The 18,866-nt window shown below is 37.1% G+C and overlaps 1 protein-coding gene across 4 annotated transcripts in view; it reads left to right on the top strand.

The window, feature by feature from the left end:
- LOC125693356 (vitellogenin-1) overlaps positions 1 to 18,866 on the top strand; it is a 71,822-nt gene that overhangs the window by 49,862 nt on the left and 3,094 nt on the right. For all 4 annotated transcript variants that reach the window (XM_048945154.1, XM_048945155.1, XM_048945152.1 and 1 more), the window contains 17 exons: positions 39 to 132; positions 245 to 430; positions 5,447 to 5,591; positions 7,139 to 7,355; positions 8,192 to 8,361; positions 9,017 to 9,778; positions 9,862 to 9,918; positions 10,727 to 10,960; positions 11,943 to 12,149; positions 13,076 to 13,218; positions 13,734 to 13,872; positions 15,077 to 15,215; positions 15,930 to 16,116; positions 16,524 to 16,621; positions 16,973 to 17,067; positions 17,173 to 17,332; positions 18,526 to 18,687. In XM_048945154.1, coding sequence (XP_048801111.1) covers positions 39 to 132; positions 245 to 430; positions 5,447 to 5,591; positions 7,139 to 7,355; positions 8,192 to 8,361; positions 9,017 to 9,778; positions 9,862 to 9,918; positions 10,727 to 10,960; positions 11,943 to 12,149; positions 13,076 to 13,218; positions 13,734 to 13,872; positions 15,077 to 15,215; positions 15,930 to 16,116; positions 16,524 to 16,621; positions 16,973 to 17,067; positions 17,173 to 17,332; positions 18,526 to 18,687 — 3,195 coding nt within the window. The remainder of the gene's footprint in view (positions 1 to 38; positions 133 to 244; positions 431 to 5,446; positions 5,592 to 7,138; positions 7,356 to 8,191; positions 8,362 to 9,016; positions 9,779 to 9,861; positions 9,919 to 10,726; positions 10,961 to 11,942; positions 12,150 to 13,075; positions 13,219 to 13,733; positions 13,873 to 15,076; positions 15,216 to 15,929; positions 16,117 to 16,523; positions 16,622 to 16,972; positions 17,068 to 17,172; positions 17,333 to 18,525; positions 18,688 to 18,866) is intronic.

Here is an 18,866-nt window from a genome sequence, read left to right as displayed (position 1 = left end):
CAGAATTTTTAACACTTTGCTTACTTTCCTTCTAATAGTTCAAGTGCAAATTACACCTTCTCCAAGGTCTGATTTCAGACTGACTGAGTTACTAAATTCCAACATTAGGCTGCGTTCCAAAACGAGTCTGAGGTAAATATTTTGCGTAAATTAAAAAAATAATATTTTAAAGTGACAAAAGCCACAAAAAATTCAACTATTTACTTTATGTATGTAATCTTACTCTCGCATTCTAATTTTTCAGCATGGCTAAACATATGACCTTTGTAATTGGGATCAACACAAACATGATCCAGGCAGGGTTGGAAGCACACACCAAGGTAAATGCTCATGTACCTGTGAATGTTGTTGCCACTGTCCAAATGAAGGAAAGAAGTATCAAAGCTGAAATTCCACCATGCAAAGAAGAGACTAATTTAATTACTGTAAGGTAAGCCACAGCACTTATCTTTCTGTGTAGTCATATTGACTCTTTCTGAATTAAACAAAACATTTGCTTAGGGAGCTCGCCTTTGACTGACAGCTTGGGTAACTGGCAGTGATCAGTGTAGATGAATTTAAAAGAAAGATATGCACAAAAGCTTTGTTTGAAAATATGTTTTGTTTCCTGTGGTCTTGACCAGAAAATCACAATTTTTCGGACATGAGACTCATAAACTATTCAAAGCTCATATGGCATAAAATTTCTACCCTAACACATATATTTGGGTTGAAGACACTGGGTAAGATATAAGCCAACTGGCTTCTATCATTTTTAACAGATAACCTATGCATCTGGTGCTTGTAACCATAAAGGACTTGGTGTAACTTGTGCTTTTACTTTGTTTCCTGTGGCTGCCATTTGGTTTTCTTGCCTGTTAGGTTTACTTGATTTATTATCAGTGTATGCAATTACAATACACTCTGGAAAACAATTGTAGCCAGATGCCAAACAAATGAAAACAGATGGAAATACAAGCACAAAGAGAGGGAGGAAACAGAAAGAATATGTCCAAAGAATCAAAGCAGTAGACCAAAGCCTTGAAAACCTTCATATACACATGAAAAAACAATGAGAAAGACAAGCTAAAAATTCATAACACAGGAAAAAGCACCACTGACAACAAAAATCAACTACTATACAAGCTGCAGAAATGTTAACAAGTTTCTGCTCTAGGAGTACAGCCATAACAAAAGAGCTCTGTTGCTTGATCCAGCTGCAATTAGCATTCATGGCTGCAGGCCCAGAGAAGCTCTGCAGGTCTCATCAGTTTAGCCACCACAAAGGCTAATCATTATTCTCCCTTGCTCTTCAGTGGTCACAGACCAGACTATTAGGCATTTGACATCACATCCTCCTCCCTAATATGATTCCTCAGATCCATCAATTCTTATTGTAATCAGGTTCTCCACACAGAGGAGGGAGTGTTTCAGCAGTTCACAGAGCATCAATTTTCTGTGTGTAAGCTGCTATGGCACACAAACCAAATTATTTTGTTCATTTTCTTATGAAGACCAGGACAGTTCACCCTCAAAATCATCAGGGACAATAGGCACCCCTTCTCACTAGCTCTCAATGTTGGATTGGGCAAAGTGGATATTAACTCAATAAGGATGCTGAACTGGAATGAGGATATTGAAGATTGGGATGGAGTTTAGGGCCTCAAGGTGAGCTACAACTGTTGGCAGAAGGATCCTTCTGGCAAATCAAAATAATAAATATTTTCCTCCTTTGACTGAAGATGGAATCAAATAAGAAACAAAGGTGTTAAAGGCATCGAGTAAGGCAAGACAGTATAAGAAATGGAGGATCACAGCCAGGGAGTTCATGAGTTCCTGCCCAAGCTCTCCTGTAGACCCTGTAGCATTATCATTTATAAAGTGAAGTAGTCAGCTGGAAATAGCTCTATAATGCCAAGTATATGAAAAAGCTAATGCTCACTAGCTAACTTCTAGCACTATCAATTTTTCTCCAAAAAGCATTCCTGCTCATTCTTACAAAACAAATGCTTGGTGGGAATCACACAGAGCAATGAAACAGCAATGAGTACAAGTGAAGATAAAGCAGTAACTAGAGAACGTATCACTGAACCACGTCGCTGAGAAGGTCAAAGAACAAGCAAAGTAAAATCTTAAAGCCACGAAGAGAAACAAGCAGGCATAATGTGTTGAGAGGAAGTGTGCATGTATGTTCTAAATAGAATGAGTCCAAAATCATAGTTTAATATAGACTTTCTCTTCCTTTTGCTCAGTTCCACTAAAAAATAAGGAACCTATTGCATATAATATTTTAGAGGTATTCTGACACCTTCCTGTGTTAGCTTAAAGTGTTCTATTGAAAGATGATTCTAGAAAACCATTGCTCGTACAGTTGCTTGTAAACTCCATTCAAAATATTTTAGTATTAAGCATTTTGTCTTGATGGTCACTGAGTTACCGTCTATACTCCCATGTCATTACAGCTGGACAGGATGTAATATTATTTTCCTTTTCATCTCTCACACCCAGACACAAGTAGTAAACAGTTTTCAATAGCATTTAGTTCAGTTATATCCTACATGCTGTACAGGTTACAAGCTGTCACAGCTGTGGGATTTATATAAATTTCCAGGAGTGGAAGAGAAACTCAAGTGAGCAATCACAGACTCAAATAAAAAAATTCCAAAAACTTTGGTGACAGAGAGATTGCACACGAAGGACCCAACTTTCTTTATAGTAAAAATCAGAACACAACAATTAATCACACCATGGAGAGAATATGTAACATATGTTTCAATTCAATCCTATCAAAGTTAAATTTAATTAAAATAATAGTTATTTTTAAGGCTCTTTTAACATAATTATTTGGTATACTGCAGATGGTTGCTAAAATAGATTTTTAAACAAAATTTACAGGAAGAAGTAAAAATCAAATAAATTTCAGGGGAAATTAAAGCCCTGTGATTAAAGTATAAAGATGGAGAGCTGCCAAAGAATTTGCACTTTGCAAATATATCACATATTCATAATGATATGCTACTGAAGTATCTACATAATCTTGAATAGAGCTCCTACTATGGGGCTTTTTCATTTGTTTTAACTGTAGGATAAGCAGAAATTGCTTCACTTGGGCATCTTATAAGATGAATTACAAAATTAAAATGCTGTATACAACATATAATGAAAAATGCAGAAGAGTAAGTGTATGTATGTAATACATGAGCTCTATGAGCTTTCCACACTCCTTGGCTGGGGAAAGATGAGGGCAATGACTCATGCTTCAAACCTTTGTTATCATGACACCTCTGCACCAAGGTCAGAAGGATATGTGCTATTTCATTTCACCATAGATTAAAAAGAGCTAAAGATCTTGTAGTAGAATTGCCTCTTGCTTCTCATTTCTTTAGATATGATGTCATGCTGTGCTTTAAAAACCAGAAAAATAGTTTTTCAATGATCTTTTGGGTCATCATTTTTGTTTTAAACAGACATTGAGCTCTTCTGTCTCCGTATTAGGGATATGTGTAAGGCCACATAACCCAAAATATCAGTGGGCCCAACACAGCTGAATTGCTTGTCCCTTACCCCTGCCGTGAATTTAGCTTATACTATAGCACAGCTTCTTCTCTCATCCAAAAAATACACTAATACATATTGGAAAATCTCCCTTTTATTTTCTTCTCCCTTGTGTGGGATCAGAGAGAACACATTCTTTCATACCATAGCTTTAGGCCTTCTTTGTGACTGTTTTTCTTGTTAAAGGACCAGAACTGGCTCTTGCAGCCTATTTTTACAGTACTGTGTGATTCTGCAGACATTGACATGTGTCACCTGTGATGCAGCTACATTTGTCGGCTCTCTGTGCTCAACAGGGAGGAATCGATCTTCTACTTTCATTAGGTGGCAGGAGTAGACTATTGGCATAAAAAATACTAAAAAAAAAATTGGAAAAGAAACCCCAGGGCTTTCTGCTTGGAGACCCAGACTGCTGTTCAGTGGTCATTTGAATTATTGAATGGGATTAAAATAAAAATCATTTCCTTTTTTGTCCCTTTACTCAGATGAACCATCTGAAATGCAAGTTGATTTGTATTTTCTTTTATCCCCTCAGCTTGTTAGGGAGAATATTTTATTTCAGATTCCATTCTTCAAGGTTCTCCTCTCACCCACCGTGGAGCGTTGCTGTCATGTCCTTATCTTAAAAAAAAAAAAAAGAGAGAGATGGAAAAGAAAACAAAGCCCACAGGTGACATACGTTTTATTGAGGTGTTCCACATGAAGTGCAATTGTGTGCTTTACAGTGCACACAGCACGGTAGGAGCCTTCAAGAGGAAGAGAGTGCTATCAAATGAATACAAATTCATCTTTCATATAGGTTAGATTGGAATTGCTCAGGTTAGTACAGTGTGGACCATATTAAAATAGAGACCATTTTGTAGACTATCTTTCCATTTATTGTCACAAAGGCCACCTTCATTGGTGGACCACAAAAGCCTCAGGGCAAGGAGATCAACTTCATACATGAGAAACAGCATGTGCAGAATTCTGAGTTGGATGTTAGCTCTGATAAATGACTAATAAGGTAGAGTTAGCACAATGTTAATAGCTCAGAGAAATAGGTTTTAATCTGTCAAAAGTATTCAATGGTCAAGACACTTCTCTGACCCAAATCAAAACTCATGGTTCTTACAGCACTCTAACAGCATCCACAAAGATTATAGAGTATGGAACAAAGGGGTCAGGGTATTTGGCCACAAGAATCTCATACCACTTGTATCATTTGTTCTTTTAGCATCTTATATCTCTTGTCCTTGATTCTGACTAACACTCCTAAGCCCCACAGCACTGTAAACAAATTACAAAATACACACAGGTAAGTAAGTAGTAGGTTCTTCACCTTCCAACAAATCTCCCCATGATATCTTTCTAAGGCGTGTGGATATACGAGTGCAGTTAGACAAAACTAGAAACATTTATTTAATTGTCTGAGGCTAAAAATATTGCACAGGAAATAGCATTTATTGGCCACCAGTCCACTGCACGATTTTTTTTCCTGAGTTATGGCAGTATGGTATTCAAAGGAAGTGAAAACCAAGTTTAGCAGTGAATGTGCAAAAGGTTTTAAAAATAAAAATTAAAAAAATATGAGATTCAAAAATTGAATAATTTAACCTATAGCCAGATTTCTAAGCAGGCTGTTCTTCAAGGCATTAGGCTTATGCAGATCCCATAGAGTACAGTTCTTTTAACTGATACCTGTGATTGTGAAAGCCTAACTGCAAGCTCTCTGGACTGAGATCAGTCCATGTATTTATTCAGTTTAAGCAGTCCTTGGAAATAAAGCTAGCAGGAAAGATGCTGTAAATATCTACAAAGCAATTTGCAAGGTATGATAATTGTTGCTGAGTACGTGCTATGTGGCATTATTCAGGTCTTTTCCTCAGCAGTGCATTATCAATACAGGTTCCCTCTAATGTTTATTCTGCAGCTCTAGGACATTTGCTGTTACACGAAATATTGAAGATTTGGCTGCTAGTAAGATGACTCCAGTTCTTCTACCTGAAGCAGTGCCTGACATAATGAAGATGTCCTTCGACTCAGATTCTGCATCAGGCGAGACTGATAACATCAGGGTAACTGTTTGACTATTTTTTGGCTTTTAATCAGGAAAAAAACCATTTTTTTCCCCCCATAGGAAAATGTACAATTCATCTCTGACCAGTGTTACCTTGCACAGAATAAGTCACATTCAATCTAATAACACAGGTAGCCTGTAGTAGCATTATTTTAAAGTCTGGATTGTAATCATGTCAGACTTACAACACTTTCAAAAGCAAGAACACTTGCTTTAGTAATTAATTTTACACTGCCATCTACAGGATAGGCCCACAATCTTTAAAACACTTTCCAGCCATAATACAATCATTACATTCCTGGGATAGGCAATACTGCACAAGATGTTCCAGTATTCAGCATGTAGAGCTAAATTTACTGTGTATAGTTACCTTGATTCAAGGATGGATGGCAGTTTGTGCATGAAGTCAAATGACTTCCTAAACTAAAGCTTTCCAGAAAAGCAACTACATGCTTTCTTCTGATGGGCAGCATTGTGAAGGCCTCACCATAACATTTCTTTCAATGGAAAACTGACAGAGATGAGGAATATATTGTGCTGTTCTGGTTTCCTTATCATCCTGCAACTCTGAAGTTTTTCAGATAAAATAAGAGATGAGGGTGAGTACAGCACTTTCCTATGGAAAAGTCAATGGGTAAATGTCAGCTGGAACAATTTCCAGTATTCCAGAACAAGCAAAGCTTTGTGCCTACATGCTCATTACAAACATTTATCACTCTGCAGTTATTCTTGAATGAACAATACCTGAAAAATGGCACAAACTTGACCATTTCCCATTGTCATTATCATTCCGTTTGGAAAGAAAGGATTAGCATAAAAATTCCAGTTTTTCAGTGCTGTACATGCAAGTTTGGAATTTTGTGAGACACGATGTACTGAGTAAAAAAGTAACTGCAAAATATGAAAAGAAAACTTGTGGTCATGTTTCTTTTGCCATTTGCTTTATTTCTCATTTCATGGGCTTGATTCTAATTTTAATTAATTGTAATTAACTCTTCCAGAAGCATAACTTTCAGCATGTGTATATGGCACACTTTTGAGTGAAAATTTCTAACATCTGATATGCTTTGGACGTCTAGGAAATTTCTGTGATCTTCTAGTTGATATATTCTCACATCCAAGTCACACCACAAGTGAGACAGAATTTGCATAAGTATAGATGAAGGTTCTGTAGTTCTACCAAATTATAAAGCAAAGAAAAGAACTTCAGTCAGTCTAGAGCCACACTCACACTGATTGTGAATCTGTTAACATAGTCTAATACTCTAGGAAAGCAAAATAAAATAATTGCAATTATTTTGTGATGTAGTTTACCAGTCTTATGGACTCAAGCACTTTTTTTTTTTTGCTCTAGATAGTCTAACAGCCATTTAACTGATAATTTTGTCCAATTGAAAGCCAAGATGTTGTACACAGCCTTGCTATCTCAAACTAGTTAGTACCTTCTGTAGAATAAATGTATGTATGACTGAAACAGAATTGATAGCATGTAACCATTTCTCTTACTGTTGCCTACTTTTACGTGACAAGTGTATTATCTAACAGGACAGACAGTCTGTTGAAGATGTTTCATCAGGAAATTCCTTCTCCTTTGGACGTTCTTCCTGGAAAGAGCCATTTGTTCAATCCATGTGCTCCAATGCAAGTACATTTGGGGTTCAAGTCTGCATTGAGAAGAAAAGTGTACATGCAGCATTTATAAAAAATGTGCCTCTTTATTACCTTATTGGAGAACATGCCCTTAGAGTGAGCTTCAAGCCAGGTAAATTCAATTGTGCAAAAAAAAAAAAAAAAAGAAAGTGATGGATGGGTAGATGAATTGTTGTTGATGTGCATGCATATATATTTTTATACATACATATATGTTTTTTGTACCTTAAGCGCCACTAAAACTACCATTAGAACTTTCAGCCTTCCCATATATAATTTTGTCACCAAACTCCTTTGCAGCGTTAATACACCTCTCCCCTCTCTGCCTGAGCAGCCATTCCCAGCTCTCCCAGAAAGTGGCTATGCAGCGCAGTGCCTCTCAGCATGGTCTGCATCACACAGAGCTGATCTGTACCTGCAGAGCGTGTCTGATGTGTCCTGAATCGTTGGATTTGGGATGCAAGCAAAGAGCAATTGGACATGGGCAACAGATCTAACAGAGTGTCCTGTAGCTACAGTTTAAAAACCCAGAATCTTAAAGGGAATTACGGATTAACCCTGCCTGGATCTAGTCCTAAATATCTTAATCCATGATCATAAGAATTGAAAGCACAGCAGGCCACTGAATTTAGGTCTGGCCTTTTGGGCCATTCTTTATAATTCAAGAGGAAAGCCTTCGTTTCTGGTGCCTAACTCCCCTTCCTATAGTGTTATCTAGCTAAGCAATCCAGTTCACTGGATTTCAATCTTAGATTATTTTGTTTACTGACATGAAAAGATCATACTATCATACTAACATTATAAAATTTTATTATTGCTAGCATGTATCTTAGCTGTTTTTAAAAGTTACTCAGTATGAAACATTTCAACAAATACTAGCAAAAAATGTCTTATTCTATTATTCACTTGCTACTATTAACAATAATACTAATTGTTGTGAAATTTCAGTCTACACAGATGTACCTATTGAAAAAATACAAGTAACAATTCAAGCGGGAGATCAAGCTCCTACAAAAATGGTACGTTTAGTGACATTTGAAGATCCAGAGACACAAGTATCTTCCAGCAAAGAAGTGATCAAAAGAGTGAAGAAAATCCTTGATGACACCGATAACCAGGTACAGCTGTAAAAACCCACTTCTAGGTTTGTGGAAGGCTGCACACAAAGCTTAATTATTTATATTTCTTTTATTTAGTAGCCTCCCTTTTTTAGATAGTAAACAAGAGTTGGAAAATCAAATCTGGCTTTCAGTGGGTCTTTTGATTGAATTCATCTCTTTTGCAGTAAATGTGGTGAAGGACTTTAGGGAGAGCAGGTTGGTTTTATAGGTTTTTCTGAAGATCAGCCATGTAAGATCCAAAATAGATGTGGGCCCAGAAGATAGCTAGCAGCTTCCAGTTACTACAACTGTGGCAGAAAGGTATGATATCTTCCTACCTACCCAGCTTGCTCTGAGGTAAGCATAGTTACAGCCCCATCACTATTAAGACTAGTCACATGTAATTGTATGATCAACAATATCTACACAGGGATTTGGAGTACTGTTTTACTTATTTGTGTTCTTGATACATTATTATGTGTTGGCCTTATTGCAATGTATTGCAAGGATGCTATCTCAGGCTTACATCTCGTCTCTTAAGGCAGCAGAGAAATTCATAGTTCTCTGTATCTATTTTACCTACAGCCTTCTGCAGGGACAGATAAAAAAAAAAAAATTGTTTTCTATTTCCAATGGTTTCTAATGGTTTTCATAATGGTTTCCAATTGACTAGGCAACAAGAAACTCCAGAAGCTCCTCATCCAGTGCCAGCAGCATCAGTGAGAGCACTGAGAGTACAACGAGCACCCCCTCCAGCAGTGACTCTGACAACAGAGCATCACAAGAAAACACCCAGATTAATCTGAAATCAAGGCGATCCAAAGCCAAAGAGAAGAAATTCTACCCATTTGGGGACAGCGGTAGCAGTAGTAGCAGTAGTAGCAGCAGTAGTAGTAGCAGTAGTAGCAGCAGTGATAGTAGCAGTAGTAGTAGCAGTAGCAGTAGTAGCAGCAGTGATAGTAGCAGCAGTAGTAGTAGTAGCAGCAGTAGTAGCAGCAGCAGTAGTAGTAGCAGCAGCAGCAAGAGCAAAAGCAGTAGCAGAAGGAGCAAAACCAATAGTGGCAGCAGCAGTAGCAGCAGTAGCAATAGCAAGGGCAGCAGCAGCAGCAGTCGTAGCAAAAGCAACAGTAAGGGCAGCAGCAGCAGTAGCAAATCATCTGGTACAAGGCGGAATGCTAAGAAGCAGTCCAAGACCACATCATTTCCACATGCCAGCACGGCTGAAGGAGAAAGAAGTGTCCGTGAGCAGAAACAGAAAACACAGAGTAGCAGCAGTAGCAGCAGAAGAGCCAGCAGCAACAGCAGGAGTACCAGCAGCAGCAGTGAAAGCTCTGGTGTTTCCCATCGCCAGTGGAAACAGGACAGACAAGCTGAGACTAAGCGTGTCAAGTCTCAGTTTAACAGTCACAGTAGTTACGACATTTCTAATGAATGGGTAACATTTTTTAATGCTTTGACTTCTACTAAGAGGTGATCTTCACTGAGCTGTAGGTAATTGCTTCTTTTGGAATTTTGCAGGAAACATACCTGCCAAAAGTATACCGGCTCCGCTTCAGGTCTGCTCACACGCACTGGGTAGGTGCCTAATTAAATTGCACATTGCTGTGGTGGCTGGAGCTGATATGATCAAGCATATTGCTGGAAGGCTTTGGTTCATTTCACTTGACTATTTCATATTGTCTCATAATACCACTCAGTACTGACAAAATAAAAATAATTATTACTAATATACTAGCTATTGTACTGCATCCCTCTGTTGCAGCTCTAGCAGCTTTGTGGTGAAGATACCTGTCAGCTAGATGCTGTACAATACTCAGCTAACAAAGACCATGAGAGAATTATAAAATATCAGGGCCTTCCTGTATGATTAACTGCTTCCGTATTTTTTTAGGGAGTCATAGTAGAAGGACAAAATCATTGTGTATCAGAAGCTGGGTTCAGTATGCATTAGTGCACGGGAGTATGTTGAAGTACTTCTAAGGATGACAATGAAGTGAATTTTGTAGGTGTTACCTGCACAGTTATTGTGTGTTCTGCTTATGAAAGAGAAAGATGATCTGTAGTGTTTTTAATTAAATATTAATATCTTTTTAAATAGTTTCTAAATAATCACGAAGTTCAAGCTTAGCTTTGTCTGTCAGTAGAACTGGACAATACAATGTCACCATTTACAATCACTGTCTGCATGGCATTCCTATTTGAAGAGAGGTATAGGTGGATATAAGGCACATTCCTATCCAATTTCATGTCTGCTTCGTGATAAAAGTCGTATGCCGTCTATGTATAAGTTGCCTGCACAAGGAGACTTATAGCTCTGATTTTGATGTCTACACTAAAATTAGAGGCCATGCCATAGCTTTTTTAACCTATTTGTGTTTCATAGCATTCAGGCCACAGGACATCAAGCAGCTCATCGTCATCTTCCTCTGAGTATGGAAGCAGCCACAGCAACAGCAGCAGCAGTGACAGCAGCAGCAGGAAAAGCCATATGAGCAGCTCCAGTAGCAGTAGCAGCAGTCACCGTCATGGGGAAAAAGCTGCCCACAGCTCAAGGAGAAACCCTGTGAGCAGAGGAGCCACCACTCATCACAGACATGAATCCAGCCTGACACACGAGGTAGTATCTCAGAAGTTGCAGACAGACTCTAACCAATTGAGCCAGGCGGCACCAGGAAGTTGTCAAGTTTGTAAACTGGAACATAAAGTGCACTGAAGTTCAGTTTCTCCCTGTAAAATATTTTTTCCAAATTCCTTTCACCTTGGAGTCTTGTTTCTTGATTTCTGTATTACATTGTCCTTCATTTCTAAAGGCATTAGGTGTATGTGAAAGCCTGGAGCAGAAAATGATTGAAGAAAATAAAGGGAAAGGGGATATAAATTAAAGGGGGAAAAAAATCCTTTTTTCTTATGAAACTCCAGAGTTCAAAAAAACTTAGAATCTAGGTAAAAACGCAAGTTAGAAGGATATAAGATTTATGTAAAGAATTAAAAATAAACAAACAAAAAACTCCACCAACTTAATTCCTTCTAGTTGTCATGAATGCATGCTGAGTATAAATAAAATCATAATGCCCATGGTCATTGCTGATTTAGGAAATTTAAAGTCCCATTAGGCAGTGATCATTCTTATCTTTAATACACACTTGATATTCTGGAACTGTATTGCAAATGCAGAAAATGTCTATGGGAACTCTGCCACCACAAAGAATTTCAGAATAATTTGTTTGAAGAAGCGGTTGTATAGTAGAATACACTGGGAATGTGTATAACTCTACAAAGGTACCCGGTATGTACATAGACAGCTATTCTGAATATCAAAATAATGCACAAAATCTTAAGTGTAAAAAGATAGTATAGAAGAGTCTTGGATCCTGTATGAAAACAATCACATCCTTGAAAATTTCTCTTGGTAATGAAATGACTAAGCCTGAAACCAAAACTATTCTTAATTACTGGAGATAAAGGTAAGATGTACCATAAACTAAACTGCTGAAGGATGAAGGATGCTACTTGCTATCAGCATACGTATACCGGACTGTAGGCTCTCCAGTGAATGCACTGAAATACTTAAGCACAGATGGTTGGGGGCTGTTTTTCAGCGCAACTTCCTGGGAGACATAATTCCACCTGGCATTACGATTGTGGCACAGGCAGTAAGAAGTGACAACAGAAATCAAGGTTATCAAGCTACAGCATATGTTCGTTCCGATGCTGCCAAAGTTGATGTGCAACTAGTTGTGGTTCAGCTGGCTGAAACCAATTGGAAAGCATGTGCTGATGCTGTAATACTGCCTCTGAAAGCACAGGTAAGTACACAGGCAGCTTTGCCAAGTGAGACATCTGAAAGGCCCACAGTTTTTTAAATAAGTACTGTGAACCTGCTGATTAGAAAGTCCAAACAGGGAATACATAAGTATTTTGAAATATGCTCCAATTTTAGTAAAAAAAAAATCAGAAAATGTTCATAAATTTCACTCTCCTTTTGAATTAAAACAAAAACAAACACAAAATAAAAACCAGCGACTTCAAAGTCTGACTCCCCCCAAAATTTTTATCTTCAAGATGCATGAAAATGTTATTTATAGAAGTATTTTAAAAGTTTGAAAATATTTCTATCTAATTATTATTTCTCATTCAATACAAGTATGCTTTTCTGGAAATCAAACTGTTTTTCTCTATGTAACTCATTTCAGAAGATCAATTATTCAAAGGCATTTGAAACATTCTATTTCTTGGGATTTATATGAGATAGCAGAAAAATTAAGGTTAGATAATTGGTTGACACCTGAGAAAACACAGATGAAATTATAGGTCTTTTCTTTTTTCCACTCCTTCCTCTGCTGTGCTTCCAATGCACCTATGAAGGAAATAAGTATTTGGATAATAATTAACAAACATCTACATTTTGCAGCAGCTGTTAATTAATTCATCCTGTCATTTCAGCATTCAAAACATAGAAGCTCAGTACAGGAAACACTGCAGAAGACTAATAGACATTTTAGTCCAATATTCTTCTAGAACAAAATGTATACTGTTATTAGCTTACCAAGTTTAAGTAAATCTCAGGAAATTACAGCAAACCTTAGCGTATCTAAGAGTGAAAGAAAAGATGTAGAAACATAAAAAATTAATGTGAAATTTCAGGAAAGAAGAAAAATTTATATTTTGAAATTACTAATGATGTTTCTGCGATTCTTTTCTGAAATTTGGGTGTCTTTTCCTGTCTGTAAAGGTTAGAATGAGATGGGGCAAGGAGTGCCGAGACTACAGGATAGCAGCCTTGGCTACCACAGGCCAACTGGCGAGGAAGCCAGCCATGCAGCTGAAGGTACAATGGGGAAATGTTCCTTCCTGGATAAAAAAGACGAGCACAGTGTACGTACTTTGTTCTTTCCTAAACTGTTGTGTTGCCTTTTATACACTAGTTGGCATTACAAATGCACTGAAAGAAATAGATGATTTTTTGAATACAGATAGTTTTGGAGAAAACACAAGTTCAGGGGCACAACAGTATTCTTTGAACGTCTTCTAGTTCCCCCACATGTTTCATATTAAAAGGCATCCTCCGAATATTTAAAATTTGACATGCTTAATTTCATTTCCCTTATTAAATGATTAGATATTTGGGTTCAAAATGACTTTTTGTTTTGAAATGTCCTTCTATTCAGTCTTTTAAAAAATAATGACCCACAACTGTTAAAATGATCAAAATAAAAACAATGTGTTTCCTTAGGATAAAATCAACCGTTTAGAATTACCCAAAGCGCTTTTTCTTCGACTTCAGTTTTCCCATTTTTTCCTCCAATTTTTCAGAAATGCCAGCAATCTTCACCCTCCAATATCTGTCTTTACTCATGGAGCTGAGTTTGTCACATCTTATTTATCTCTAGATTCATGCAGTATGTTCCCGGTGCGGCACTTGTTTTGGGCTTCTCAGAGGCACATCAGAAAAACCCGTCTCGTGAACTTATCCTACGGGCAGCTGCAACATCTCCACGAACAATTGATACAGTAATTAAAGTTCCTGGGGTATGTGTCAATTTTATTTTCTTTTTCCTTACCGTTAATGGATTTTCAACTTATTTGTTTTGATACTTTCATATTAAAAATTAAAAATTAATCATATTTTTTTAAAGAGAAGCTGTTATATACCTGATAACAAGAGTATGAAATACTAGTATTGAATACGGTCTTTGATTTTGTACTGCCTTGGTGAAATAGGACAACAAGCAGAAGTAGAAAACTATAACGAAATAATTTATTTCCATGATGAGAACAGTGGTTAGGCCCAGACTGCTTCAAATATGACTGCTTTACACTTACAGCTTTTTTTTAATCCTATGTGACATTTTTGTGAAATGTATATGGGCCTGGGAGCAGATAATGGAGACCTTGAGAACATCTTGCACACCACAGCAGCCAAGTGCAGCATCTAATTATGTTTGTGCTTCAGTCCCACAGCTGCAGTTGACCACACTCTATGAGACAGGTCTGAGCAAGTTACGACAGCCACAGATAATTCTGTGGCTTTAACTCAGCTTTAACTAAATCGAAGCAGTTAGTTACACACTCAGAGCAGATTGCACAGGCTGGATCTGCAGAATCCTACTGATTAATTGGTCCTTGTCCACGAAATCCCTGTGCACTGCTTTAAAAGTTTCCCCCTATGGATCTGTGGTAAATTAATAACAGCTCGCTATTCATAAACAGAGAAATTAGTGTGTCTTTAACCTTCCTTTGTGCTTCAGAATTGCAGGATCTTTATTACATGATAATGAAGAAGTAGGAACATTAGGCATTAAGTTGATGCTCTTGGTAAATGTCTTTTGTATTTACAAAAGTGAGAAATCTTACCACCATGGCACATCATGCTATTTTTCAGCCTTTAACTGATGACATTCACTTTGCCAAACACATCCATCAGATTAGTTATTTAAATTTTTAAATCATTTTTTCAAAAGTCACATAATTATCATTTAAACTTCATCTACATAGATTACTTTCTAATGTTCTTAACAATTTCTCATAAAAGTCAGGAATTGAGACCAGAAGAGAGAGTGATTGCTAAGAAAAACCTGAGATTTGGGCATATCCTAGGCAGACTAACACAACTGCAGTTGTGTATCTTCAAGATATTTTTCGAGGATGTCTTTTTTGTTTGTCTCTTTGCAGTGATATCACAAGCAATATGGCTCAATATATCTTAATGCTTTTTTCATTTCTACTTTTTCAGGTAACGCTTTACTATCAGGGACTCCGAGTGCCATTCACTTTGCCCTTAGGGCCATCATCTTCATCATATGAGACTAGAGATATCACTGCCTGGAATTTCCTTCCTGAAATAGCTTCACAAATAGCACAAGAAGATCAATGTAAGTACTACTTATATGATTGTCTCATGAGGAAGCAATGTTTGTAGATCCATCCTCTGAGACAACTGGGACTTGTCTTTACCCATATTGTTCTTCTAGAGGGAAGCTTAGTGTCTCCAACTCTGCTTTCACAGCAGTTCATTTTATCACTTACATTTACTAGCAGGTGGATGAAGAGACTTTAAACTTATGTAAATCTTCAGAGTTCAGGAATTATTCCTATCTGCAAGCTGTAGAGATAAACTTTTGCCCCTTCTGAGAAGGTGCTATCTCTGTGTTGAGAGGCATCATTTGATGGGTGTAAGACAAATAATTAATTTTCTGCCATGTTTATTATTTTATTAAAAAAAAATCATATGAGTTTTAAGTGATTGGTGTCTAACACTTCTGTTGGGAAATGTGAACTAGTTCTTTAATGGTTACTACTTTTAGTTTCTGAAGACAGTAAGTTTTAATCACTGTCTTGAGTTTTGCTTTTAGCATGTCATCAAAATCAATACTAATATAGTCTGTTAGCAATATGTCTGTTAGCAATTCTGTAGTGACATCTGTTCTTAGAGACTGGCAGCATCAAAAGATTTTGCCAAGGAGATGTTGAAGTTCTTTTTCTATTTGCTGTGTAGTCCAATCACACAGAAGTTGTCTTCAGTACTTTGCAGCAACACACCATGCCATTATCACATCTGCCATTTCTTTTCTGGTTTTGTTTTGCAGCCACATGTGAAGTCAGCGAGGGAGATTTCAAAACATTTGATCACATGAGCTTTACGTGTTCTTTCAATAAAAGCTGCAATGTGATAGTGGCCCAAGACTGTACTGAATATCCAAAATTCATCATTACCACAAGAAAAGTTGATGACCAGTCTCTGTCAAGAGAGGTTCACATAAATACAAGTTCAGCGTAAGTGTGGTTTATTCTGAAGGCTCAATAATTAGATACAAAACCTCAGGGAGTTAGTCTGGGAAGGGAGATGTCTAGATTGGGTGCAATTAGTTTACCGTCATATATTAGAGGATTTACCGACTTCTCATCTGACAGACTTTATTTTCATTTTCCTCATATTCAGTGTTGCAGTCACGATCTTATAACCTGCTCCATAAGTTCTCACACTGTCTTTTCTTCAGAGGTTGAATCGCAGCATCCAAAGTTCCAGTACATTCTGCATTTTGAACTGAGAGCAGCTCAGTCACTCATTCACAACCCAAATGTTCAAAATAGCTCTCTGCTAGCTTTGGCCACAAATATCTCTACCTTACGTTCTAAATTAACTACTGGTTTCTTCTTTTTTTTTCCTTTTTTTCCTATAGGAACATCACAATCTGTCCTGCAGCAGATTCGTCTCTGCTTGTGACATGCAATAAGGAATCAGTACTATCAGGCAGTGGAGTTTCTGAGTATGAAAAAGGTGAGCTTTCATACCCACATTTCTAGGACTGATTCAGAAACCAAGTATCTTCAAGACTGTTTTTTTTATAAGCTTCACAGAAACATCACACTGTTAAGAAATGTCATTTTCATTTGAAGATTTAATAGACTGGGTACAAAAGTAGGTTCCAACTACAGGAAACCACTGTAGAATGTTTTTACAAATGAATGGAATGTTTCTTCTCTTTTCGATGTCTCCACAAAACAAAACATCAACAATTCCAAACCTTCTGATACAGCAGAACAGTGGTAATTGTGAAGGAAAATGATGTACTGAATGCTACTTATTTTCTCTATTACTTTAAAATTATGATTAACTACCTTTTTACAGACAATATTAAAATTTATAAAAATGGAACAAGAGTTATTGTGGAAGCACCAACACATGGACTGAAGAATGTGAATTTTGATGGTGAGATCCTTAAGGTATGGTGCTTTCTTTCAAAGTTAGTGCTTTCCATCTGTTTAGTGCCTTGTCAGTATAACAGATCATCACTTCAATATTCACTAAAAGGATGCACTGTTTTACAGGTTACCGTTACTTCATGGATGAGAGGAAAGACCTGTGGAATCTGTGGAAATAATGACAGAGAAAAGCACAATGAACTCCTAATGCCAAATCATAAGCAGGCACACAGCTGTTCCGCTTTTGTTCATTCATGGGTATTGCTAGAAGAAACCTGCTCTGGTGGTGAGTAGATTTGAAAACAATTTATGCTTGGAGAGAACACAATTTCAGATTTCCTCTGCCAATAGCTGGAAAGACTTTTTTTCTTTTAAAAGCAGTATTTTACTTAGAATGAAAATAGTAGTATATATACATTTTAACTTCATTAGCCACTGACTTTTTAAAATACTGCCTGTGAACACAGAGATTATGCAATACTGCAAGTCTTTGTCTCACATGCAGTTCAATGTTAAATAATTGATTCTAACATAATTTCTTACACTGAATAGCTTATTTCTTCGAGAGGCAAACTCAGATCTAAACTGACCTAACTGAAGTCAGTTTGATTTTTACTGCTGAGACAAAGCAGTTGTAGCTGCTGTCCGTAGGCTTAATTTAATGAAACACTGCATGCTATGAATGTAGTAGGTCAAATCTGAAGTATATGCAAATTTTTGAGAGTGAACAAAATTTGTTTTTGTTCTTCATCATCTGAGGGTGCAATTTCAGGGAAATATTTAGAAATACAACTAAGGTAAAAGTTTCCTCTCACATGGAGCTGGAAGAATAATGATGGTCTCCCGTAACATCAATACAGTTTTGTTTTGTACATCTCCATTTACCTTGGACCTGAGACAACTTTATTGAAGTTAATGGCTGCTTTCTCCTTGACTTCAGTGGCAGCAGACTTGTACTTATCTGTATGTCAGGAAGCAGAGTCATAGCTGGGATCCTGTTAAGTTACATTATACCTTTCTAGTGAGATAATTACAGCATTATAAAAAACATCCAATACAAAAATTATCCTTGATGTTATTATATAAATGCTGCCTTTTTTTTTTTCTATCCATTCACTACAGTTGACATTTTTCCTAATGCAATGAAGTAGCCATTGTGCCTGCAGTATCTATTCTTAATAGCTTCCAGATATGAGAGGTTATTTTCTGTGTATTATATAGTTTTAAAAAAATGGGTATACACAGTTCCATTTGGGTTATATTGTGCAATTAGATTTTAAATATAGCTCCCCTTACAGAATCTTTCTTCAGTCCCCCAACTTATTATCATCCTATCTCGATAACCTTGCTACTGTGAAAATGGTTTGTCAGGGACCTGTGTTTTAATAAAAGCTGAAGAGAAAATATGGACCTTTATTATTGCAAGGATCGATTGGGATTTATTTCTACAATTTTAACTACCTTTCCTTTTCCTCTTAGGGTGCAAACTGCAGCGCAGTTATGTGAAGCTGAATCGAAATCCTACTATTGATGGAGAGGAATCTACATGCTATTCTGTTGACCCAGTACTGAAATGTATGAAAGACTGTACTCCAATCGAAAAAACTTCTGTTAAGGTTGGCTTCCACTGTTTCCCAAAAGGTAAGATATTTTTCTTTCTGTGTCACGTACTGTAGGATCTCTGTCAGAGCACTCGAAAGAACAAAACACAGCACAGCCACACACAGAACTGCATGGCTCCAGCTCCTGAGCTGCTGTTTTAATCCCATTAGTATTTGTTATAAACACTGACAGCACTGGCTTGCTAAAAGCTAGTTTAG

Source organism: Lagopus muta, chromosome 5 (genome assembly GCF_023343835.1).
Source record: "Lagopus muta isolate bLagMut1 chromosome 5, bLagMut1 primary, whole genome shotgun sequence".
NCBI classification, from domain to species: Eukaryota; Metazoa; Chordata; class Aves; order Galliformes; family Phasianidae; genus Lagopus; species Lagopus muta.
The sequence above is the reverse complement of the archived record's forward strand: the minus strand, read 5'-3'. Positions and strand labels throughout refer to the sequence as shown.